The sequence below is a fragment of the Pyrus communis genome, chromosome 15 (assembly GCF_963583255.1).
Source record: "Pyrus communis chromosome 15, drPyrComm1.1, whole genome shotgun sequence".
Classification (NCBI taxonomy): domain Eukaryota; kingdom Viridiplantae; phylum Streptophyta; class Magnoliopsida; order Rosales; family Rosaceae; genus Pyrus; species Pyrus communis.
The window spans coordinates 11,158,307-11,185,489 of NC_084817.1; the positions used below are offsets into that span (position 1 = coordinate 11,158,307).

General features: G+C 36.5%; 1 protein-coding gene across 1 annotated transcript; it reads right to left on the reverse strand.

Annotated features, from left to right (window-relative positions):
* Positions 1-22,778: 22,778 nt before the first annotated feature.
* On the reverse strand, positions 22,779-26,503 carry LOC137718426 (putative L-ascorbate peroxidase 6). Its single transcript, XM_068457974.1, has 10 exons — positions 26,315-26,503; positions 26,112-26,214; positions 25,892-26,007; positions 25,514-25,584; positions 25,310-25,352; positions 25,125-25,221; positions 24,790-24,873; positions 24,407-24,522; positions 23,952-24,009; positions 22,779-23,284 (listed from the first exon to the last, which is right to left on the reverse strand). The coding sequence occupies exons 1-10, from the start codon at positions 26,481-26,483 to the stop codon at positions 23,182-23,184; spliced, it is 960 nt and encodes a 319-aa protein (XP_068314075.1). The 5' UTR covers positions 26,484-26,503; the 3' UTR covers positions 22,779-23,181.
* Between the last annotated feature and the right edge of the window lie 680 nt (positions 26,504-27,183).

Here is a 27,183-nt window from a genome sequence, read left to right on the forward strand (position 1 = left end):
AATTTTCATACCTAGGCCGATGTCCAATTCGGTCGGGAAGCACCTGAATTTTGCCTTGATCTGCCGGAAACCCTAGAAATGGGTGGCTTCGATCCTTCACCTTTGGTGCCCCACCACCCCTACAATTGTTTGGGCTTTGTTCCAGGCTTCAAGAGGAGTGTTTTGGTGGTGGTAGTGGTCGAAGTAGGTTTCACAATCGGTGGATTTCAACCGTGGCACCCCCAGAATCGACGGTTCCATTCTTCGCGATACGAGGCCAAAAACCAACAATCTTGGGTGTAAACTAAAGAGGGGATGATGGTGATTGATTTCTATGTGGTGGCAAGCCTTGGATTGTCGGAAAAACATAGGAAAATTAATGGGAAAGTCGGCGAGTCCGATGAGGAAGGAACGGGTCAACCTAGTTTGGGTTCCCTCCTATTCTTCTTTTCTCCTTTCCCTCATGTTCTCTTCTCTGATTCGTTCCTCACTCCCTCCCTCTTCCCCATTGGCCACCCATTTCCCCTCCTATTTTTTTCTGATTGGGCAAACCGTCCACCCCTATCTTTCTTCTCCTTCCTCCTTTCATCTGTCCCTCTCTTTCTCAACTAATATTATAATAATAATACAATAAAATAATAATGCAATAGTTATGAGAAATATATAAAATAATAAATAGTAATCTTTACAAAAGTACTTTTTGGATTTGTAATTCTATACAATTCTAAACGTAATTCTGAATTTGCTTTTGCTTGCACCTACGCGTTCGTATTGTCGGGTACTACACAATTATGTTGAAAGAATATTTCTTATGTCTCAATATATGCTTGTTAACGAAGGTCAACGCCCTCGCCTCCAGGGCATTTTCATCAAATTACTCTTAAAAATTTAATAAAGTCATAAAAGTAGGGACGGGGTTGTCACAAACTTTACGTGTTAAAAATAAATGAGATTTTTTTTTTGGAACAAATGATATTATCCACACTGAGAGGAAGGAGGTAGGCTTAGCCTCACAATCGGCTAGCAATTAGGGCTGGGTTCGGTTTGCTTCGGTTCGGTTTTTTCTCAAAACCGAAACCGAACCGAAATTTCGGTTCAGTTCGGTTCGGTTCAATTTTTTTTCGGTTTTTTTCGGTTCGGTTTCGGTTTTTTCGGTTTTTTTTTTTTTTTTTTTTTTTTTGTCTCCCTCCAAAATTATTAAAAAAAAAAAAGGAAATATGAAAGTTCACATTCATATTAATAGGCTAGGCGGAATGAAAAATAAGGAGGAGGAGGGTTAGGGTTAAAGTTAAGGGTTTTGTTAAAAAGATTAAAAAATTAAAAAAATTCTCACAAATCCTGGAGGCATGAGGGTTCGAACCCATGCCTCCATGCTTGTAAAGTTTCACTGAAACCAACTTGGCTACAGGTTCTGTTTTGTTATGATTGTATGACTAAACTATTTATAAATATTCAAAAAAATTATATATATATATATATCGGTTCGGTTCGGTTCGGTTCGGTTTCCGAGCCTCAAAAACCGAAACCGAACCGGTCAGATTCGGTTCGGTTCGGTTTGACAATTTCGGTTCGGTTTTTTTTTCGGTTCGGTTTTTTTCGGTCTCGGTCCGGTTCGGTTTTCGGTTTTTTTCGGTTTTCGGTTTTTTGAACCCACCCCTACTAGCAATAATGTGTTTCAAACTCAATAAATGAGATTTAAAATAGATCTAAACTTAAATCCAAATTTGGTAAGCTTAGAATGTTTCTAAGAGATGTAATAAACAACTAAAACTTTATTTTAAAGAGTCAAATTCAAAAATTCATCTTTAAGAGATGCTGTAAAACTGTAAAATAGTCTCTATTATACCAAGCGAACAATCATTTTTTGAATTTAGAGAGCAACTGTTCACTTGCTAGCTATTGAAATAAATAATAAAACTCGAGGGTGGACCCTTGAGCAAAGAGAAAAGGAAGAGAGAAAAGGCTATCTAAGCTGGGTCAGGGCTGGTCTTTTGAGGCCCAGGGTGACGCTAAAAACTATGCCTTAACTTCATATAAGAAAAATTATTTATTTTCACACGTAAAACTTCGACAAAATTATACTTAATAAAGCACTTCAAAATCAATAATTTAGAAACATGGAAAAAGAAATTTATTTTTATGGAAAGAAGGTAACCAAGATGAAATACCACTTCCGATTAACTTTTTTGATTATTTGACCAAATTTTATAAATATTTACTCTTATAAAAAAATTCATAAAAATTGGAAAGTAAAAACACACATAATGTTGTGAACCCAAGACCTCATTAATTTTAAATAGCATAAACCACTACTTCTAGTTTAACCAAATTTTATAAATATAAACTTGTATGAAAACACATAAGAATATATCATCCTAATAATTTCGTGGCCCCAATTTTCTTGGGCCTTGGACGGTTGTCCAGCCCACACGAGGTTAGGGCTGGCCCTGAACTTGGTTTGAATTGTTAATAATAAAATATTTAAAATTTGTTGGGTTTGAAGTGGAAATAGAGAGTGTTGTTGAGATAAAAAGTTAAATTGAGCAGCTAAATTTTTATTTTGATACTATTCACTTGCTAATTTAATAAAATTAGAGCTTCTCTTGAAAATGCTTTTACGCTATGTAGTAGTATCATATGGTTGAGTTTATACTCTATAGTACTGTTAAAGATTATTAGTTGAGTAAATTTCATTTTACGCCCTCAGGTTTAGATGCAATTGCAATCTTATACATCGTCTTTAAAATGTTTCAATCTCATACACAAACTTGTATTTAGTTGCAATTTCATACAACCGTCAGTTAAAGCGTTAATTTAACCGTTAAGTGATGAAGTGACAAATGTATAAACTATATTTTTGCTGACATGGCAATGAAATTTGTCCACATAGATTTAAAAATAAATTTAAATGAAAGATCAAATGGGTTTAATGGGCAAGCGGCAGCTTCTAGGACCTTGAAATGCCGACTTCGAGAATCCTCAAAGAACTGGTTAGACCCATTCCCGACGACCCAATTCCGTTGGTCCTCACCCGTGGCGGCAAGCTCTCCAGGCCCAAGCAAATCGTCTTCATGCAGCAAGCCTCCCATTTCGTCCCTTCCGCTCGGCAGATCTGGGATTTCAAAAAATTTTGAATTTTTGGGTTCAAATTGAGATACCGGATGGGAGCGAAGGAGTTTCTTCACTAGAGTAAGAGTGAAGGGCCGAGCAGCAACCACAAAGGGGGTGAATTGAATCCGAGGTTGTTACCGGCGAGAACCTCCCAGAGGACGCTGACGAATCTCATCTCGCTCGCGCCGTTCTCGACGAATTGGGGTCCGATTCAGATTCCCGCGCCCATCGACGAACCCTCAAGATCGGTGATGAACACCACGTAAGCCGGACCCATAAATCGTGTCGAGCACATTGAAGGCCTGATCCTCGTTGAGAGGCTTGGTCTGTGTGTGTTGCATAATGTGGGAATTGGGCTGGGATGATGCCATTATGAGATGATGTTGGAATCGGGAGGGATTGGGGATTTCATTTTCTTTTCTAATTTTTAAGGTTTTAATTATATAAAAAATCATTAATTAAATATTTCTATTAGTCTTGGTCATGTGTCACAAGTTAGTAGTCACGTCAGTACAAATGTGAAATTTAATGTTTCTACGTCATCACTTAACAGCTGTAATAACAGATTTTCTAACAACTCTACGAAATCGAAATGAAATAATAAAAGTTGTATGAATTTGAAATATTTTAAAAATATTGTATGAAGTTGTATGAAGTTGTAATTGCATATATACTTAGGATAAAATATAATTTACCCTTATTAGTAACATATCCTATTTATATGCAAAGTTAAAGAGAATATTTTTACGACAAATATAAAGCTTGTTTCTTCTCAAATTGGACGATACAAAGTTAAAGCACATATTTAATACAGTTACTATTTAAAAGTCAAATATAATTCATAGGAATATATATATATATATATATATTTAATACAATTACAATATAATCGTTGAAATAATAATTATAACAAATATATAGAAGCATTACAGTCAAATTCATATGTTTTATTTATTTATCAAGTAGTCAAATCCATAATAGATTTGACAACCCTATCTCGTTGGAAGATGATCCTCTTCTGAGCTTGGGATGGGATCCTCTTGACCAGCCCATCTGTGCCGTTCAAATTTAATCAAACGGCTTCAAACAGGGAGACCCTTTAAATGTTATAGTAATTGCAATCATTGAATTAAGTTTGAACGGCCCAGATAGGCTAGTCAAGAGGATCCCCATCCTAAGCTCATGAGAGGATCCTCTTCCCTATCTCGCCGTTGCCAAAAAAGTTATTAGGAAACTTCATTTTAATTCTTGGTAAAGATGACTTTTAGATTAAAATCATGAGTAAGATCAAAAATCTAATTTTAGCTCCTAGATACATTAAGCACCTCATTTATTAATTATATTTTTGATATTTTAATTATTTCTCTTTTTCTTCCTAATTTTAATGTATTAATTTTATTCATTATAATTATAATTTTCATTTCGTTCATCGTAATATATTTTGTTGTAAACATTTAGATAAACTAATTTTTATTTTACAATATATTTTGATATACTTTGTCTTCTTCATTTACGTGCATTAAATTCATTATAATACATTTCGGTGCATACATTTAGATACGCACATTTCAGTACATACATTTCGATACAAGCATTTAGATACATTAATTTAATATAATACATTTCGGTGCATACATTTTGGTACTAACATTTAAATACATTAACTCAATATAATACATTTCGGTACTAACATTTTGGTACATACATTTCAGTACTAACATTTAGGTACATTAGTTGAGTCTTTTCAAGTTTAAAGAATGTTAAATAAAATTAATAAATTAAAAAAACTTTTGTTTGGTAAAAAAAAAAATTTAAATTTGTATATTAATAAATTTAAATATTTAATAGGAGAATTTGAATAAAATATACATTAATTATCTATATATATAAAGTGAGAAAGATTAAAAGGTGAAACATTCAAAATACCAAAAATTGTCCTTCAAGAATTCTTAAAATTACAATTGAACCATAAGAATTTAAAGTAATTCACCACATTTTAATTTTGAATGAATTTTAAATTTAAAACTTTAATTAAAAAAAAACTCCCATGTTAGTGGGCGGTTTCATGGTTTTGCTTCATTTTTTTTTTATGAATAATTTTTTAATAAAAATATAAAATAGTTATTTTAAAAAAAAATTAAAAGACATAATCTAATATAAAAAGGCCAATTGCCACACGCGTATGCGTGTGGCAAGAGGCTAGTTTTGAATTAAAGACATATCAATGGACTATAATCAATATATAATCTAAAATCAGGTTTATTTTAAATTACAATCTTCTTCAAAGATTAAAGGTAGAAAACCCAAAAGTTATCTAGTATCTAAATCCGCCGTTGTGTAAGCCCAGATTCTTCTTAAATTGAGCTATATCCGTTGGTGTTTGAAACCTAATTTTTCTTGAATTTTCATGGGCGAATATATAGCAAGAGGGAGATGAGGAAGGGGGGAGAGAGGTGATGACCTCGTGACAAACCGACCAATTTCAGCTAAGTTGTCGGGTACGTAAAGAGCTGCATGCAACCAACACCAATCTTTCTCGGTCACCATCCGATCGTAACTGAACTACTCTCTCTCTCTCTCTCTCTCTCTCTCTGTGACATGCTTCTTCTCTGTTCTCACACTTGAATATAAGGCCATGCACATGCATATAGATATGGCGATCTCTACCATTTTTGCTACATCAAAACCTATTTTCTAATTTGCCACTTAGTAGTACAATTTAATAGTATTTTTCTTATTTGTAAGTGAGAGATGTTTAATTCTCGCTAAAGGCGAAGTTGAACCACATTATTATAGTTGGCTCAGTATGAGGCTTAACCCACCTCTTTACCCCTTACTATTGTTTGTTAAAAAAAAAAAAAAAAAAAAACCTATTTTCTAATTTAATTAAGTGCCAAAGAATTAAAAAAAAAAAAAAAAGGTATGTTTGAGTCCTGGGTCAAAGGATCTTTCTCTTTATATGATGGAATTCCGATTCCATCAAACAACACTAGAAACAAAGCTACATATTCCAATTGTTTTAAGTAAGAAGGGAAAAAAGAAGTGGGATAAAATATATGTAGATCTGTACCGTTCTCTTGTTAGCAAGTGTCAAGAACAAGCGACATATATAACAAATCAGACCGATCAAAAATATATATGATCGTTCAATGTTATTGTGTGACTAAGAATGTAATATTCGTTATATCTAATGTGAAATAAATTTTGTTACTGATGAATTAGCCAACTTGAGTCTTTCTCATCCTTTGGGTATGGTTTATTTTGAACAAACTCTATCTTCTTGTAAGTAGTTAGTATTGTATGACATTTCTAGAATCTCTCGACCTTGTGATATTATTTTGAGTTTCTCTTTTAATCGGTCTATTGGCTCCTTTGTTTAACCAAAAAAAGGAAACAATGACTTAATTAAGTTTATAATGGGTTAATTAACAAAGAAAAAAAGAAGGAAAGTTAGGCAAACAAAGTAGGGCCTACAATTCAAATTAACCACTTGATTTAGCAAAGCTTTGTGATGAGTGATGCAAGCTTTTGTTCATGTAATAACTTGCTGTGTTTTTTTTTTTTTTTTTTTTGGGAAACAACTTGCTGTGCTTTTAATATACTTTATTTTTTATTTTTATCATAGGTTTAAGGAACAGACTGGATTAGACAGTTGTTATTATTTCAAACTGTGCAATTTACTTTTGCTTTTGCTTTTGCTTATGCTTAATCCGCTGTATTGGCTTTTAAGCCAAGTTGGCTGGAAACATCAGATTTGTTCCAAATGGCATATGGTGGTGTTTTCCATTGTTATGTCCCCTCAAGAAAATTAAATCAATCAATTTCTAACAGCACCAAGAAGAAAACTTTGCACTTATTTTCAGTTTTATTCAGTCATTTTTTTTATTTTTCTAGAATGGGAATTACCATTAGGAATTATACTCTAGGTTTTCTATCTCGACTTATTAATTGCTTAAAATTTAGGTTTTGAGCTCAAAATTAATATTTTCTTTAAGCGGAACTATTGCGATTTTATAGTCATCTTAAGAAAATGTACTAACTTTACAGAGAGTATCTTAAATTAAATCTGTAGGATCATCAAACTAAAATGACTCCAAAACAAAAAACAAGAAGCCAACTTGGCCAATCTAATAGCCACCGTATCGGCGGTTCTTTTAGTGTGGCAAACACAAGAACACGAATAGCAGTCCAAAGTGAACTTCCATCTCGACACTAGAAATTCAATCACTTCATAATCCGTCACATGAGAGGTTTTGCGCACAAAATTGCCAACAAAACTGGTAAGCGACTCAAAGGAGCACATAGCAAATGCTACAATAAGGACTCTACGCTTAAAACCACCAACGAAGCTACTGATGACATCAGGATAAATTACACCAAAACGTCACCATAAAACATGGACAAAGGACACAAGCCACAACGAGCAAATTTAACACAAACAATAACCGCTTTATAATCTAGAAAACCCACATCACAAAAATTCAACATCATCTCTTGCCAAACCTACACTACTCAAAATCAATACTTAAAACGTAAAAACCTCCAAAAGTATCAATACCTTATATACACACAAATAGATATATACATTTGCTTGTTCCTTTTTTTTTTCCCCAATGACTTGTACTTATGTTGAAAGGACGCCGATTTCGAGTTTAATTCTGTAGTAGTAATAATTTATTACCTTCAAAATGATAATTCATTTAAAGATTTTTTAACTTTAATCCTTTAATAAGATTGAAATTTAAAATAAATCTATTGTTAGATTACATATTGATTATTATCTCTTGATGTGTCCTTAATTCGAAATATTTAATGTGCATTTTATTTAATGTCTCCCATTAAATATTTAAATTTATTAATATACAAATTTTAATTTATTTTTTGATCAAAAAAGAGTTTTTTAATTTTATTTAACATTCTTCAAACTTGAAAGACTCAATTAATGTATCTAAATATTAGTACCAAAATGTATGTATCGAAAAGTATTATATTGAACTAATGTATTTAAATGTCAGTACCGAAATGTATGTACCGAAATATATGCATCGAAATGTATTATATTAAATTAATATACTTAAATGTGTGTACCAAAATGTATGCACCAAAATGTATTATATTGAATTAAAGTACCTAAATATTAGTATCGAAATGTATGTACCGAAATGCATGTACCTAAATGTATGCACCGAAATGTATTATAATGAATTTAATGTACCTAAATGAAGAAGATCAAAATATATTGTATAACAAAAATTAATTTATCTAAATGTTTACAACAAAATGTATTACGATAAATGAAATGAAAATAAAAATTATAATGAAACAATATTAATACATTAAAAATTAGGAAGAAAAAGAGAGATAATTAAAAAATCAAAATATAATTAATAAATGAGGTTATTAATGCATCAAGGGACTAAAATTAGATTTTGATCTTACTCATAGTTTTAATTTAAAAGTCATCTTTAACAAGGATTAAAATGATTTTTTCTATTCATTTTGAACTTAAATTCCTATGTCTATGTACGTTCATATGTTTTAGAAATTAAGTGGGAATATATGAAAAATTGCAGATAAATTAAATTGGCATGGTATATGAATTAAATTTTTTTTTTTAACAAACGATGTTATTTATACTAAGGGGATGAGCTGTGTTTAGCCTTACAATAAACTAGTAATAGTGTAATTCAAATTTATTTTGAGCGAGAATCGAAATTAAGTGACTGTATATGAGTTCTATAAAGAGTGTACTGTCACAGAGGAGAGACACAAGGAAGCAGAGGAGCATGGGAGCTGCCAATGCATGCCCCCTCCTACTTATAACCCTCCACGACATCCACGACATTCTATATCATTTGCACGTGTGCTCTGTGTTCACAAATTTCTTGTTGGTTGCGCACAGATATCAGATATGTCACACACCATGACTCTTCTCCTCTAATTACATATATCACACATGGGTGGTTTTATCTATGTTGGAAAAAAATAGTTTAAATTTATATATTATTATGATTGTGTTGAATTCTCTCTTATTATGACTCAATGTTACACTATAAAACCTCTAACTGTGATATGAATGGTGTTATTTATGTTGGAAAAAATAGAGTTCACATTGATATATTATCACAATTGTGCTGAATTCTTTCTCATTTAGACTCAATGAAACACTATAAAACCTCTAACAATAGTGCAACATGTGTATGAATATGTGAATATAGAAGTGATTAAATGACTCCAAGAGAACTTGCATATTCATAGAAGTAGAGGTGTATCTTTAAAAGTATGTAACTATTTATGAAGAGTTAAAAGTTTCAACTCGTCATTTGAATTTTATGTTTGGAGAGACATTTTTTACCAAAAGGCACCGCTAATAATTTCCATTCAATTAATAAATATAATAATAATATTAAATTTTCACCAATCCTTACATGAATGGAAATTGACTCAATACTATGCAAACGACAATCTAAACATTAGAGTGAGATTCAATAGGAAAAGTACTACCTCTGGATATGTAGCTTTTGGTTTTGAACATTATGTAGTGAATTACTATTGAATTTCTTAGCTAATCAGTGAACACGATGTCTTGAAATGCTCAGCCGGTTTTGTAAACCAAGATAATAGTAATCACAAAATACATTTCTAAACACCTCGTGGTTGCTTGGTTGTGTTCGTTTCGGCCTTGAACAATTCCTAGTTTCTCATTAGCGCTCTAGAGAATTAAACCCTTCAAAAAATTCTCATAGGAATGACCTCATTCTTTACTCAAGATAGGTGACTTCCCACTAAAAGTATTATGCAATACCCCACTTGGACTTCTAAGTATTCCAAGCTATAGGAATCATTAAAAGCAAAGGTTAACCTAATCTCAATGGCAAGTAGCATTGTTATCATCATGGGATATAGGTAGTATAGATTATATCTCCATAGTGCCACTCCGAGTTGTCATAATTTAGCATTCCCTTTTGAACCTAGATCTTAGGATATCCAGTCAACTAGGTTGGGTTTCCATTATGACTACTCTTGCTACGGGCTATTAACCAATTCCCCTCGATGATACAACTCTCTCTCTAGTCAAACCTTTAAAAATTGGTACCACTTAGGATGATATCTCTAATATATGGCCCTTGTAAATTTCACATCCATGCATAGAGATAAAACAATTCGAAAGCACTTGTTTCCAATGTTAAGTCCTCCAAAACATATGCTAGGACTTACAAAATAATTTGCTAATACTCGGGTACATTCTTCCACATTTAAGGATTTGTAAGAATGTCTCCAACCTTTCAATGCCTAAAATTTACTCATTACAAGAGATAATTTTTAAGTAGTCAAGCTGAACTAATTAACTATATTTTTATTATCTCTTTCAAGAAGCAAATTACTTTTTCATGCTTTTTAAATACATATCATTTGACAAAGATAACTATGTTACTACAACAATCTCCTTTCATTGTGGTTGCTTCAAACACTATCAATAAATCACTTTCATATATACCTTATGATGTAAGAATATGTGAACGATAGGTTCTCTATCTTCACTTGCCAAGCCCTTTAGCCTCATTAGCCCTTCTAATGAGGAGAAGTCGGCAGTTTGAAGTACAAGCACCTTCATGGTTCTTAGCACTTTTGAACATTTTAAGTACATTTAAATACATTTGCAATCTATTTAACACCCACAAAATAAAGAGATTTTGTGTAATTGAGAATAAAAGTGAACTAATCTAATTGTTTAAAATTTATGCCATTTATGGTGTCACAGATCTATTCCATACATGCTACAAAAATAAAAATTATCATTCATCATCATTCATTCACGTTCAAGAAAACTTTTTTTTTTTCTTCTTGGATTGTGATTGAAAAAGACGGGAATGAAAATGGAAACTATATTTTTGTAGACAAAATAAAAGAAAATCTTAGGCTGACTTTAGGGTGATTACTGGACTCGATCATACCCAGACCCAGGTGAACAACCACCGGTCAGGTCAGGAGTTGCTCTTGCTCTGCCCCAACAATATATGTCCTTTTATTTACTTATTTAATTTGCTCCGTTTACGTCAAGTTTTCTTGCCCCCTCCCCTAATCACTCCCATTCGTATTGTCGAACAGCATATATATATATATATATATTATATATTTTTTTTTGACAAGAACAGCATATTGGTGTAAACATAACTAAAAAGAAAAAAAAAAAAAATTAAGAGTATTGTAACTTGTACGTTATAACTAAGCATGAAGAAAGTTGAAGTTTTACTTTAAATTAATTGACAATATAAAGAATAGTTCAGCTTATTTATAAGTCCATGCAATGTCTCTATTCCTATTAATGTCGCAATCATTCTCAACAAAGTAAATTGTAACATGGTGTAATTATTTTACTTAAATTATAACACATGATTTTATTTTTTAGTAGGGTAAATTACACTTTCATATATCAGGTTTGAGGTCTATTTCAATTCCTTACAACATCTTCAAAACATTTCACTTTCAACCTTAAGTACTATTTTATTTCAAAATAATACATCCGTTACATTTTCCATCCATTGATTTGTTAAATGCTGACCTGGCTGCCAAATGTCTGTCACGTGGCAAAAATATTTTTTTTATTTAAAAAAAAAGAATTTTTACAAAAAAAGAAAAAGAAAAAAAGAAACCCACAATGCATTGCCCCCCCGGGACCCACAATCTACAAGAACAAGAAGAAGAAGAGGGAGGAAGAAAGAAAAAAAAAATTGCCCCCCGCCGGTCCCGCCGGCCCCCCCCCCAAAAAAAAGCGACCCACATATGCAAGAAGATTTTTGGGGGTGGGTGATGGGGGGTGGCTTAGGTGGGATTTTGGGGTTTTTCTTTCTGTCTTTCTTGCTCCCTCTTCTTGTTGTTGTTCTTGCAGATGTGGGTCGCTGGGGGGGGGGGGGGGGGGGAAGGAATTATGGGTTTCAATTATTATTATTATTATTATTATTATTTTTTGAGAAAATTCAGGTTTAAAAAAAAAAATTTAATATTATTTTATTTGCCATTTGACAGACATTTGGCAGCTACGTCAGCATTTAAAGGATTAATGGATGGAAAATGTAACGGATGTATTATTTTGAAATAAAATAGTAGTTAAGGTATGAAAGTGAAATGTTTTAAAGATATTGTAATGAATTGAAATAGACTCTAAACCTGAGGTATGAAAATGTAATTTATGCTTTTTAGTAATATAAACCTAAAAGAGAGACATATATTAACTATGTCATTCACACATGCCCGGCTTATAAGTTATGTGAAATGTGCGACCGCACATGGCCCAACAAACTAAGGGCTTCAGTTGTGGAAAATTGTAGGGGCTGCGGGAGGTTGTGCAAGTTAGTTTTTTTTATTTTTTGAATGAATAATATTATTTACAATAAGGGGGTGGGGAAGTGACTAAACCTCACAATGAGCTAGCAATAATGTGATTCAAATTCATTTTTGGTGAGAATTAAACCTAAGACTTCTCACTTATTAGTAAAGAAAAATACAACTATATAAAAATAGAAAAAAAAATTGGCCACACTTTTTGTACAAAAAGATAAATGAGAGTCAAAAAAGCCTCTATAACTAGTAAAAATGGGCCTCTATAAAAAAAACCTGCAAACCTGTGCAAGGAAATGAAAACGTTTCTCTTTTTTCATGCTCTAGCCCTTACCCTTAATAAAAAAGATCTTTCCTATCTTTGTGGTTTAGGTTAAAATAATAGTAATTTCCTTGTGCTTGCCTTGAGCATTGAAAGGCAATAGATATTGCGTTCTTCGTGTTCTTCAAAATTAGGTGTTAATTTTACTTCCTACAGAAAAATGCCTCAATTTTTTTGCCCACACAGGGCCTTCGAAATCAGGTAGAGTTTGGTACATAGACGGGAGAAATGGGATAGAACAGGACAGAATGGGACATAATGGAATGGAACGCAGCGGAGGTTCCGTGCTGCGTTTGGTACGCACTGGATGGAATGAGACAGTTGTTCTATTCCGTGTTTGGTACGTGCAGGGCGGAATGAAATGAATGATTAAATGACAAACGTACCCATGGTTCTCCGTCGATTCCATTGACTCAACCCCATGGACTTTCTGTAGAAATTGGATTTTCCGCAGCCGTCATGGCTATGGGAAGGAAGGTTAGGCAACATGGGGGACCATCGTGTAGGACCATCATTGCCAGAGCTCTGTACCTCATCACCTGGCATGCCACTCGGCCTTCCCTGGACCTCTGGGTGCAAGTCGACTAGCGTCACTGCTCACAACAGGGACGATGTTGAAGCGTCCTGAGCTGCCGCAAAGAGGAAGTCGTAGAGGCGAAGGTTCTGGAGATTAAGGAGAGGGAAGAGAGGCGGTGGAGGATTTGGGAGTGATGGAGGCTACGTGAGAGAAAAGGTATAAGAGAAGGGGGTTACTGGAGAAAGAGAGAGGGTAGAAGCTCTGATCTTGTGACGACGCCAGAGAAGCAGCAGGGCATCGTCGAGCGACGGCGTCGGCCATGTCTTGCCAGTGGGTGGCCTTGATGTTGGTGCAGCAGAGGGAGACGGTCTCGTCGTGGGACCAGTAGGGATGAGAGAAGAGGTAGAAGAGACGGGGTTGGGTGGGTGGGTTTGTTGGGATTGGGTTAGCGTTGGGGCCGATTAGAGATGGAGGATGAAGTCGTCCTGTGGGGAAGACGGTGGAGAAGCCATGGTTGGGTTGCTGGATTTGTAGTGGAGGAGGAGAAGGAGAAGAGAGAGAGGCTACGTCAGAGAGAGGGTAGACAGTGGAATTAATGAAAAAGATAAGGGATATTGTTGTCCAAATATTTATAATTTTGTGTTCCATGAGTTGGAATGAGTCCATTCCAGAGGGTGAGGGTAGAATAAAAATTTAACTAAAATCTGTTCTACGGGACAACGCGTCCTACTCTTTTCGCACACCAAATGTGGAACAAGCACATTCCGTCCCGTACCAAATAGTACCTCAATGAACCAGCCTTGTATTCACCCTTATTATAACATATAAATAGTAGAGTCTGTGACTTAGAGTTTCCGATACCTACCAAAACTTTGTCTTTACAACTTATTGCAAATTAACTAGGTTGAAGCCAATCTTGTGAAAGTGTTTCGACCCCTCTCGGCCTCTGGAGATTACTTAATTTTGATCAAACCCCAATTAACAGTAATTAAAGCAAAAGAGGATTTATTCTTGCGGTACTTCGTCTTTATTTTTTAATAGAGAAAATCTTAAATTTAGATCTCATGGAGGACAGACGTTGAATAAATAAATATTACAGTGACAGACAAGTTGATTAACTTACGAAGATAAAAAAACATTTTAATATCCTTTTAGGGCCACAAATGCGTGAACTACTAATCTGGAATGTGCATGTATAGATCTTTATACACACATTTTTTATTTGGATGAACGCTTAGAGATACAGACATTATTGTGAAAGCCTGTTTAAAGTGATATCTTTGGTTTAATCAAATAAAATAATGAAGATTCCTAAGTACATATATTAGTATTAATTAAGATAAGCTGGTTGCAGAGATATGTGATGAAGATTTTTAAGTAATTTTGATTAAAAGGATTATAGTTTGATTATTTTCATAAAAAGAAAGATGCATAAACATCGGATCTTTTTCTTGGGGATTCCGGGGATCGTGTAATCATGTTCGTTCATCGTACATCGTACGGTTAGTTTTCGTTAGGTACTATTTATATTTAATTTTAAAATTTAAATTTTGTTTGTACCATACTTGACTAATCTCGAAACTACTAAGCACCGGTTAACAACATACCGTCAAGGACCCACAAGACTTTTCCTCCAACCAGGAGGCCAATCACAACACGACACATGTCGGTATCAGAAGCCAATCACAGCGCGACACGTGTCGATTTCAGAGGCTAATCATAACATGACATGTGTCAATGTCATAACAAAGCTAGAAACTCTCTTTTATAAAAGGGGATCATTCTTCCACAATAATCCCTAATGTCATTTATACTAAACTATTCACTAGAACTCACTAAAGGAGAGCTTGAACCTATGTATTTGTGTAAACCCTTCACAACTAATGAGAACTCCTCTACTCCGTGGACGTAGCCAATCTGGGTGAACCACGTACATCTTGTGTTGTTTGCCTCCCTGTCTCTATCCATTTACATACTTATCCACACTAATGACTAGAGCAATCTAGCGAATGTCACAAACTTCACACTTTCTGTTGTACCAAAGTCCTCGCCGATTTTGTGCATCAACATTTGGCGCCGTCTGTGGGAATCGCACTTATTCTTACTCTCTCCAGCTTTGTCAAGATGGTTTCCACCATTCGCATACTTTCTTTCAACCAGGCACCCTTCTCCAACATAGGGAGTGAAGGGAGCCACAACACGCAGAACGACACCCCCTCGCACTTAGTGCAAAGCAACGAAAGAAGGAACAAAAAAGGTTTGCTCTTCAGGCTAAAGTCGATGAGCTAGAGACTCAGAACAACAAGATAGTGATAAAGAATGAGATCCTCCAGGAGCAGCATAAGAAGCTCTTCAGAATGCTCCATGAAGCTAGGCATACTCAAACACATGAACTTATCGCCCCCGAGGAAGTCAACCACCACCTGGGTGCCCCCTAACACGGGGGATCACCTGCCTTCAACATGGATATCCATAATGGGGAGCGAGTTACTCATCAAGGTGTTGATCAACATGAGACTTCTCTCGACCCAGTTGCTTCGACCCGAAGCAGGAAAAGTGGAGGAAGGCACCTTCTTGCAGAAGGAGTATAAGGATCAAAAGCCGTTTATCACGACTGTTGGGACTTCCTGAGGCAATGTCGAGAGAACCCCATCCACATAAGCTTGAAGGTCAATGATCCAAGGGTTTCTGAAAGGTTCAGTCCTCTTCCATGCCCCAAGCCAATTGCCAATCTAGGGAATGAGCGACATGTCCTAGAGGAATATGAAGGTACGGGGGACTCGGGGGCGTTTCGACAGGCTCGCCCTGGAAGTCAGTACGGTGAGTCCAAAGAAAAATCCCATACCCTTGACCAGGCTTTCCTACTTCCAAGAGGAGATGGAGACTTACGGAAGAAGGATCCAGCAGTACCTGACTCCACTCAGGACCCCATTATCCTACAACTCCTTGAGGAAGTAAACAAGTTGAAGGCTAAACGTCAGGCCGAAATACCTGACTGAACCAACCTAGGCCTGACCCTCTTACAAGGAGGATCCTCGACGCCCCTTTCAAGCAAAAACAAAGCAGAAGCTTGGCTTACAACTCTACACTGGAAAGGATGACCCGATTGAACACCTTAACCTCTTTGAGTCCACCATGGCATACCGGATGCACACTGACGAAGAACGATGTATTCTCTTCCCCTCTACCCTCTCTGGCGAAGCTCTGAATTGGTATTGCCGTCTTCCACCTAAGACAGTAGACTCATTTGAGGAATTGAGGAAATTATTTATTTCTTAACACATCTTCCAGACCGATCGCTTACATTCTGCAGATAACTTGTACACTATTCACCAGAAACCGGACAAGTCACTACGAGAGTGTGCCCGTCGCTTCAGCCATGAGTATTCTTGCTGCATTGAGGCAAATGACAAGACCGCCCTCAAAGCCTTCACGGCAGGCCTACGTGATTGTTTCTTCAAGTACATGATCAATGCCAACACTTGGAAGACTTACTTTGGGGTGATGGCACAGGCTTACAACCACGCCTCTGCCGAAGCAAGGACATACCAAGGGAACCCCCATATGGTTAACCCCTATCAACAAGTGGGAAGTGGAAGTTAAGTTCTACCAAGTGAGGAGATCTTGGCCATTTAGACACCCATTGCATCATCTCCTGCCTCATTTAGCTACTCACTAAGTCACCAAACGTATTTGTCTCTTGGTAAGAAGAAGAATTTTTACTCTCAGCAAGCCTATTACAACAAGAGGGATAAAAGTTCGTATCAAGACAACCAGGGTTGAATGTACCGTTGAATATTATGATTATGGAGCCAAGCCTCACTTTTTCAAAGTGGAGGACCGGGTACTGAAGGAAATGCTATTATAAGAAGGCATACACATTACAAATGTTTTTGACTCTCAACCACTTGAGATCTTTTGTCACACAATCCATTCGGCAAATGTTTAAAGAAGAGGGAATTCAGATAACTTCTTCTGAGTCTTTTGCATTCCTAGCACTAGAACACTTGGTCTGCGCTGACCTACCCCTATACTCCAACTCGGAGCTTCAACATGCGTACTTTGACACAAAGTATGTGATACTAAGTGTTACAACCAACATGGTTCACATATCGAAAGCATGGACCCCTTCATGCATAGCAAAACATTCATAAGCATCACTCATGCCAATCAACATAAACATCATACGTTCCAACACATTCATACATAAACATCATACATTCCAACACATCCATACATAAGCCAACTGTGCTTCAAAAGGGTTCAACATACTTTATGTCATTCGACACTTGCTACAATGTGCCTCGACACCTTGCCCTTATTATCATCAACCAAGTGATGAAATGTGAAGAAATAACTCATCTTCATGCCACCAACGAGGTGATGAAATGTACAACCCGTGCTCTCCTTCATGCCACCAACCAGGTGATAAAATATACAACCTGTACTCTAATATCATTTGGCAACTTGCCACTCATGTCACCAACCAGGTGAAGAAGGAACTCATTTTCATGCCACCAAACAGGTGATGAAATGTACAACTCGTAATCTCCTTCATGCCACCAACCAGGTGATGAAATGTACAACCCGTACTCTAATATCATTTGGCAACTTGCCACTTATGCCACCAACCAAGTGAAGAATGAACTCATCTTTGTGCCACCAACCAGGTGATGAAATGTACAACCCGTACTCTAACATCATTTGGCAACTTGCCACTCATGCCACCAACCAGGTGAAGAAGGAACTCATCTTTATGCCACCAACCAGGTGATGAAATGTGATGAAAGGTGATAAAGGAACTCATGTTCGTACCACTAACCAAGTGATGAAAGCAACTCACCATTCATTCCACCAACAAGAAGACGAGTGGTACAACTTGTATATGTGACTCCTAGCATTCACAAATAATAAAAAACCCTCAAGCTTTACAACTCAACTAGGGGAGCACTTATGCCTAACAAGAGTTATAGTCACCAACAAAGTCTTATTGCAAGCCAACAACGGCTTCACTGCATGGTATACGAAGATCAAGCTCTTCAACCCTCTTACATCTGCTTCAGACATTTCTCCTCTGTAACAATGCAAACACTACAGCTTGGAGAAAGCTTCACATACTCTTGATCAAGACTGTTCGAAGCAAATTCAATTTATATAGTTCATCCAAACCTTCGACTACTACAAGGTGTGGCTTGCATCACAATCTCTTGCTCAACAGTGTGGAAGCAAAATTTGAATATGTTGTCTCTCCCACATTTTCAAATTTCTAATTTTCCCTAAAAAAAAAAAAAAAGGGAAATTCAACAACTTCAACAAATGGAGGGTAACTACAACTCTCAAAAACTTCACACACTCTTAATCAAGATAGTGTGAAGGAAAATCAATTCATGGTGCCCAACAAAGCTTCAACCTTAAAGCTTCACCTATAAAGTTTCAACATCAAAGCTTCACCACAAGAGCTTCAACAAATGGAGGGCAACAACAAATGTCAAAAGCCTCACACACTCTTGATCAAGATATTATGAAGCAAAATCAATTTATGGTGCCAACAAAAGCTTCAACAAGTGAAGGGCAACAACAATTCTCAAAAGCTTCACACACTCTTGATCAAGATAGTGTGAAGCAAAATCAATTTATGGTGCCAACAAAAGCTTCAACAAGTGAAGGGCAACTACAATTCTCAAAAGCTTCACACACTCTTGATCAAGATAGTGTGAAGCAAAATCAATTTATCGTGCCCAACAAAGCTTTAACACAAAAGCTTCACCTACAAAGTTTTAACATCAAACAAAGTTTTAACAACAAAGTTTCATCAATGGAGAGCAACTACAATTCTCAAAAGCTTCACACACTCTTGATCAAGATAGTGTGAAGCAAAATCAATTTATGGTGCCCAACAAAGCTTTAACACAAAAGCTTCACCTACAAAATTTTAACATCAAACAAAGTTTTAACAACAAAGTTTCATCAATGGAGAGCAACTACAATTCTCAAAAGTTTCACACACTCTTGATCAAGATAGTGTGAAGCAAAATCAATTTATGGTGCCCAACAAAGCTTCAACACAAAAGCTTCACCTACAAAGCTTCAATACAAAAGCTTCACCTACAAAGTTTCAACACAAAAGCTTCACCTACAAAGCCTCAACACTCCTACAAAGCCTCAACACAAAAGCTTCACCTACAAAGCTTCATTAATGGAGAGCAACTACAATTCTCAAAAGCTTCACACACTCTTGATCAAGATAGTGTGAAGCAAAATCAAGTTATGGTGCCCAACAAAGCTTCAATACAAAAGCTTCAACACAAAAGTTTCACCTACAAAGCTTCAACACCAAAGCTTCAACACCAAAGCTTCACCCACAAAACTTCAACACAAGAGCTTCACCTACAAAGCTTCACCCATTAAAAAAAAAAAAAAAAAAAAAAGAAAGAAAGAAATAAACGAGCCTAGGCCTCCCCTTCTTTGGGCCTAACAACTTTCATACCAAATATATATGAAGGAAAAATTTTGGGCAACCGCTTAGAAAGGAAAATGGTGAAGTTTTGTTTGGAAAATTGCCTACTAGCAAGATACCTCCCTCGTCAACTCTCTCGACCGGAGACTTGGGGGACTCTTACCATATACCACTACACCTTGGTACTCAGAAATTTCGCGACTACTCAGTGCCTTGGATTTTTCAAGTCCCCAACCGAGAAGTTTTCCTCACTCAAGAAATTAAGGGAGCACTACTTCAACCTACAGGTCCACCCACGAAGTTTCAACATGCAAACTTCAACAAAATAAAAAATCTAGGCTTGGCATCATTGCTCTAATTGAAGAGATTGAGAAGCCTCAACAGCCATTTGCCAACACCGTTGTCGAAGAACAAAGCTTCGCCATACCACATCTACTACTTTGTCAAACAGCAAAAGTATCCCATGTCATCAGGATCGAACATACTACAGGTTTGACGGACTTATTTTGACCCTCAAATTCTGGAGTCGGCTCGTTCCTTTGGAGGAAACCAGAAAACCCTCCGGCCCAGTTCAAGAATACACTTGTGGAAAGTTAAGTACAACAAAGCACGTGCCGATTTGTCCGTCTTCTCCAAAAACAAGAATACCTCATATCATATCTTCTCCTTGTTTCTTCTCTTTATCCTTGTTGCTGAATGAGAGACAGGGAGAATGAGTACAATCAACCGGAACCCAAGATCAACTTACCGATCTGAGACTGATTACTTTGAACCCTGATTGCTTACTTTGCCTGTCACCTCATTCGGCAGATCTCCTCGCTTAGAGACTTGGGGGACTCCTACTATATGGTTTGTATCGCACTTGACCAAACCCAAAACTACAAGTAAGCTTCAAATGAAAATGATACATTACCTTGTGCGTCAACGCCAACTAAAGATACCACTCCTGGATGAAGGAAAAGTACTTCCAAGAAAAATGCCACATCTATTTACAAGACAGAGAAGGCAAGTGAAGGCGACACCATACTTTGGTACTTGGAAGTTTCGTGATTACTCAATGACTTGGATCTTGCAAGTCCCCAACCGAGGAACTTTCTTCACTTGGGAACTTAGGGGAGCACTGTTTGTACCATACTTGACCAATCCTGAAACTACTAAGCACCGGTCAACAACATACCGTCAAGGACCCACAAGACTTTTCCTCCAACCAGGAGGCCAATCACAACACGACACATGTCGGTATTAAAAGCCAATCACAGCGCGACACGTGTCACGTGTCGATATCAGAGGCCAATCACAACATAACACGTGTCAATGTTAGAACAAAGCTAGAAACTCTCTTCTATAAAAGGGGATCATTCTCCCACAATAATCCCTAATGTCATTTGTACTAAACTATTCACTAGAACTCACTAAAGGAGAGCTTGAACCTATATATTTGTGTAAACCCTTCACAACTAATGAGAACTCCTCTACTCCGTGGACGTAGCCAATCTGGGTAAACCACGTACATCTTGTGTTGTTTGCCTCCCTGTCTCTATCCATTTACATACTTATCCACACTAATGACTAGAGCAATCTAACGAAGGTCATAAACTTCACACTTTCTGTTGTACCAAAGTCCTCGCCAATTTTGTGCATCAAAAAATTTAAAATGATTTCTGACTGTACGATGAACGATGAAAAAACATGATTACACCATCCCCGGAATTCCCAGGAAAAGGATCCGGCGGATAAACTGAACACAACATATGATACAGTCTAGTCTGATAGCAAAAGGACCCTGGGTCCTCTTCACTATCCTTATGTAGACAGGAAAAGAAAGGGAAAAATGATGTATCTAACTAAAAAGAGGGAAAAACAGCTAAAATTATTATAACTTTTAAAGTGGGCTTCTATTTGTAGCTGTTGGATCTTTCAATGGTCCGGATCTCCGGACTTGATGAATTAGGAGAAATCCGGATCCCTTTCTAGAAAAATACGTATTTCTTCTTAGGAACGAGTCTTTTTTTTTTTCTTACATGCAAATCACAATTTATGATGTAAATAATTTTTATTTATTTGTTTTATCAATAAGTTATTTCTTTATATGTCTGTCTTTCTAAGTTAAAAAATGGGGCGATGCTTAAATTTTCACATCAATGGTCTACACATTGATCATTATACTTAACATATTTCTAATTGGATTTGTTATCAGCACTCTAAAAATGTCATACTGTAGCAACTGACCCTCTAGCACAGTAGTGGAAAGAAGTATTACTTTTGCACCACGGCATGAGTTTAAACCCCGTCGGCTCTCTAATCTAATATCTTATTGAACAAATCTATCGTTTAATTCAAAAAAAAAAAAATGTCGTACTCTACTATTTATTTATATTTTTAGAAATAAAGAAAGTAGAATGACATTTTGTTAGATAACAATTCAATTTTTATCATGTTATTTTGCAATATTAATTTTCTTTTCCCATCAACGAGAACCATTAATTGGCGACCACAAAGACCAGAGCTAGTCAAATTAACAAAATAAAATAAAAGATGAAAGTGGAATTGAGGTGTCCATATATTTTCAGCATCTCCTTTGTACATGTATTCTTGTGTTGTTTATTATATGGAAAATTTTGAATCAAAGCTAGAATACCACCCTTAAGAGTTGCTTGACCCACAAGCACACCACACCACACCACCATCCTTTTTGGATAACAACTCCACTGAATATAATTACTCTCTTTTTAGTTTCTTTGTTTTTGGTGTTCGTTGAGAAATCGACCACAAGCAGATAATGGAGGTTCTTAAAACACATAACAGTGCGTGTGTGATTAGTTGTAGGTCTTTCATTTCGGACGGAACATGAATATGGGTCTCACATGTAGGCCCCAGCTTGGTGTGAGAGAATTGCATAATAGAGCGATCTCACGTAAGACGTTCAACTAGATTTGAATTTATCGCACGGGTCTCGCATGTTGATTCCATTGATCTCTAATAGAGAAGAGAGATTCTACTGTATCACCAGAGTATTTATCCCTGTTGCATGCTCAGAAAGAGAGAAGGCGATATATCTCCAGTCATACTCAAGGTTTTGGTCAGATAGAAAAGCGGTAAGTAAATGTGATACAAATAACACTCGTTCAAAAGGAAATGAGTCATGCACAGAGAAATTTATGATAGCTCTAATAACCTTGACTTTCTCACATCATGTAGCCATACTTGTAGTCCAAAAATTAGTTATTTCATATCTGAATTGGCTGAATTATTTGACATAATGTTAATTATACAAGATAAGTCTTGGTTGGGGTCTCACCTTATCTGTCAGCTAATCATTCAATTAACGCTTGCAGCTAATTAATTCTTCATTCTAGCAAGACTCAGCCCTTGTTGCCAATGCTTCGCTTCTTGATCTCTTTATTGTGTTCCATTACTGCGTCATAAACGTCAAGTTTGCTCGCTTCTGCAATTATTTCACAAGTTCTTCCACCTGGCTCCCGAATTCACTAGTTTGAGATAAGCCGTCTTGAAATCTTCGAAGAACGTATTCTGGTCCTCGGCATACTTTGTGATCCAGCTGCGCAGGAAGCAAGATTCTCTTCAGTTGGATATGAATAAGAAACAGATACTACACGTACATAAACATAGAGCATAGGTTACTCTGTCATTTTCTAAGCTGATGGCTGAAGTATGCAACATAATTATATATCTATTTTCTTCCGGAAAAGGGTGAAAGTAGTCCAGGTTTAACCAGTGGGAAATCAGACGCAGCATGAATCGAATAAAATGCACATGGCATTTCAGAAACGTATGTGTTTTGCTTGCATGGATCAGGAAATTTCTATTAACTTTCTGATCGCTGGAGCATGACGTATCAGGCAGTTATGCAAGATATGTTAGATCAAAGTAATACAGAAGTAGGCCATCGTTCTAAACATTCGCAATTGTTGCGTCAACTCACAGTGACAAAACCTTTAATTCCTCTCCTAGTGTAGAATATTAAGCAGAAATATCAACTCTTGCATATGGAAATTGTGAATGATCACAATTATCTCAACTACTGTGAGGAGCTTGTGGATTTATTTTCATTGAATTTAGATTTTTCTGCTTTAAATAATGGCTCTTTTTTTTCTTCGAAGTCTTCTGACCAGATAATATTCATTGTAATACGAGTACGAGTATCTGGGTCGAGTCGTCGACTGGCAGGAAAAAGTGCAGATTAAAGTTTTTGAAAGGAAATAGACCTTAAGCATTCATCATCCTTGGCAAGTGCACGGTCCGAGGGAAGGCCAATCATGCTACCTGCATGCAAAGAACAGAATCAGGAATCGAACAACAAAAATTGATATTTTGACAAGAGAAAATAATTGTCTATCAAGTCATGGATTTTCAAAGCCGTGTGTACAAGGCGAGATACTTTTTTTCCACGTTATCCTTGATATCATGATAGAAAAAACAATGGCTTTGTTAACCAAGCAATTGATCAATCATACTTGTGCATCAAAATGAAAAAGATAATCTCATTGAAGATTAAACAGAAATTTGAAAGTTCTCTCACTCTCATTACTCCGTTGTTTTCCTACGTTTCTCTTGTTGCTCAGTTATTGTGTTGCAACACAAATTCCCCAATAGTGGGAGCTTGAGTTTCTTTTAAGCCTCGTTTATTATGCACCTTATATCCATGTTACTGTTATTTTACCTGAAGATGGTTTGTCAAGCAGAATTTTGAAGTATGTATTGTCGAAAACAGTTGGGTTCCCGAAACCTTTATTTCCAATAGTATGAGCTCCTGACAGAGCAACAAGTTCCTGAGTTCTGAAAAAAATATAAAAGGTCATGTTTCCCTTCAACTCCTGTACCAAGGCAAGTCAAGGATAATAAAGTTTGACAAAGTGGTTTACTTATAACCATATAACGAGAACAGAAATCAATTAAATGCAGAAACTAAGTAAATCTATCAACAAAATGTCCATTGATATCTCAAGGACTATAATCTTCATGCATATCTGGTTTATTTTGAATATAACGAAACAACCACACCTCGTCCACCAAATGCAAAGGTTTTAGCATATGTGAACTTACGACAAGCCTTTTGTTTGAAAGCTTTGCTTCAGACCAAAAGCATCCAGAGTTTCTTCAGGCAGCTTTCCTTCAGGATCAGGCTCCCTGATGATAAAATAAATAAAAAACAAGAAAAAGATGAGAGATAGAGAGAAGTAGCTATTCACTACATCATTTCTTAAAATAGGAATTACCAGCTTTTGGTAGCATTAGATTAATGTTCCTACAAGAATTAGAAATTTTTTTTTTTTTTTTTTTCTTTCTCCTTATAGTGTTTGCGTTAACAATAGCAATACTTGGCAACTGAATTATTGAAAAGATTCAGATGTTGGCATTTTTCCCTTGATGCATCTTACTTTGCATCTAGTCTGCCCAACGGGACTTGGATTGTTGGACCTCCGCATATTGAAACTGCTTCTGCTCCAGCCACAGCAATCATGTCTGCCCAGGACACTAGTTTTGGAAACACCCACATGTTAGCACAGAACCAAAACACCGCCACTACTGAAACCTAGACAAACGTATCTAGTAGATGGAAAACCTGGGTTTACTGCATCCACCTCACTCTTTGCTTTCTCTAGAATCTAACCAACAATTCAATCCACAGAGGAGTTAGCTGGTAGAAGATCATATAAATTAATTTGTTTACTCAATCATTATGCAAAAGATTAAAAATTGTGAACTCGATGGAAACCAAAAGATTGAATCGGCACACATCTATATATGAAGTCAAGAAGGGGCATGCCTTGAAAGGACTTTTAAGACCTTTGTTTTCCGGTCTATCAAGTTCATAAACGATAGAACCATCCATACCACCTGCAAAGTTAACAACAGCTATGAAGATGCATTACAGTAATAGTAGAGCACTTGTAATACCTCATTTGAAAGAAATTTGGACAATATATCAGTTGTTTCAACGCGAAAGATGTCAGTGGCAAAATGATTGTACAATGCAACATATATCAACCACTCGTGCATCCCCGATCCACAAGACCTGAGTGGGTATTGCAGGAAGTGTAGGAATCTTAACTCCAATTGATGTTACTCCAACTTCCAAAGGCAATGAACTAGTGCAAATGAGTAAGGTGTATGGAGCAAGGTCAATGCGTATATCTATCTGCACCTGAATTATCATCAATTTGAAAGGTCCCGGCATCATGGAACACCAAACGAAGCACGCCGGCGGCCTTACCCTTCGTCACCACCTTCCTGATCTCCTCCTTCATAAGCTCATATTCCCTTCCATCCGACCATCCAAATGCCACAGACAAAACCCAGTAATTACTTTACACAAATTTAAATCTCTTGATACACGAAAAGATCAGAGATTTTGTTCAACTCACTCAGCCGCTTTCGCTGCCGTGCATTCATAGAAAGGAAGCAGCAATGGCAGTGTGGCAGTAAGTGAAAGCACCAGTCCTCTTCTGCCCAAGACGTGATCTTTACCTGAGATTTTCAACATTTGGTGCATCAATTTACAGAATTTAGATTCCTTTCACTTCTCCAACCAACCAAACAGATAATTTAGGGTTTTGTTAGCTTTTACCTGAAGTGGCGGCACTGACGGCGTGGAGAGGATTGGCGCTAAAATTCACCGTTGAGAGGGCTTTGGCGGGAAAGATGAAGTTGAACGGGAATGTGGTGGAGGAAGAGGCGGGAGAGATGGACGGGGTTGAGGAGATGAGGAGGAAGGCGGTGGAGGTAGTTGGCGCCATAGCTAACGGATGGTTGAGGTAATGAGACATGGGTTTGTGGCCATTTCAAGAAGAGAGATTTATGTAGGAAAAAGGGCCTCATCCCGTGTTGTCGAGTCCATGGGAAATCCTACACCCAATCTATTCAACGGGCGTGGTCAACGTAATTCAAACTTAGGATCTCTTACGGACATCCAATTTAAATTTGGGATCTTTTTCAACATTAAGAAAATAATTTGGGCGTTCATAATCGCAATTCAAACTTAGAATCTACTACGGACGCCTAATTCAAACTTGAGATCTTTTCCAACATTAAGAAGGGACGTATCGTTCATTAAAAAGTAAGGCAATTCAACTCGGGTCTCCCTTTGTAACATTAGGAAGAAAAGTATCATTAGATGAGTTGACTTATGACGTGATAAAATTTGTTCAAAGCCACCAAAACAATGGAGCAACGGTTTAGCTCTGGAGCTTGTCAACATGTAAGTAGGTCTATTACTGGCCTGTGATGGACCAGAAAGACCTAACGAAGTAATCCTTATCTCAAATCGGAGATGGTAACGGGCCGGGAATGGAAGCGGGAGACAAAGAAAGTAGCACATTTGTCTCTTGGAGTATGGTGCTTTGGCTCTTATTTGGTTTTCAGAGATGTATTGTTGAGTCTTAAACATTAAAACGTGCAGCTGCTTGAGAGAGATGAAGGGAATTCCATTTCATTTTG

Coding starts and splice junctions, on each gene's coding strand:
- LOC137718426 (XM_068457974.1), bottom strand. CDS start 26,483: ATGGCGCCAACTACCTCCACCGCCTTCCTCCTCATCTCCTCAACCCCG. Junction 25,353..25,513: donor GTCTTAAAAGTCCTTTCAAG/GCATGCCCCTTC, acceptor ATTGTTGGTTAG/ATTCTAGAGAAAGCAAAGAG. Junction 24,010..24,406: donor GCTTGACAAACCATCTTCAG/GTAAAATAACAG, acceptor CTTTGCATGCAG/GTAGCATGATTGGCCTTCCC.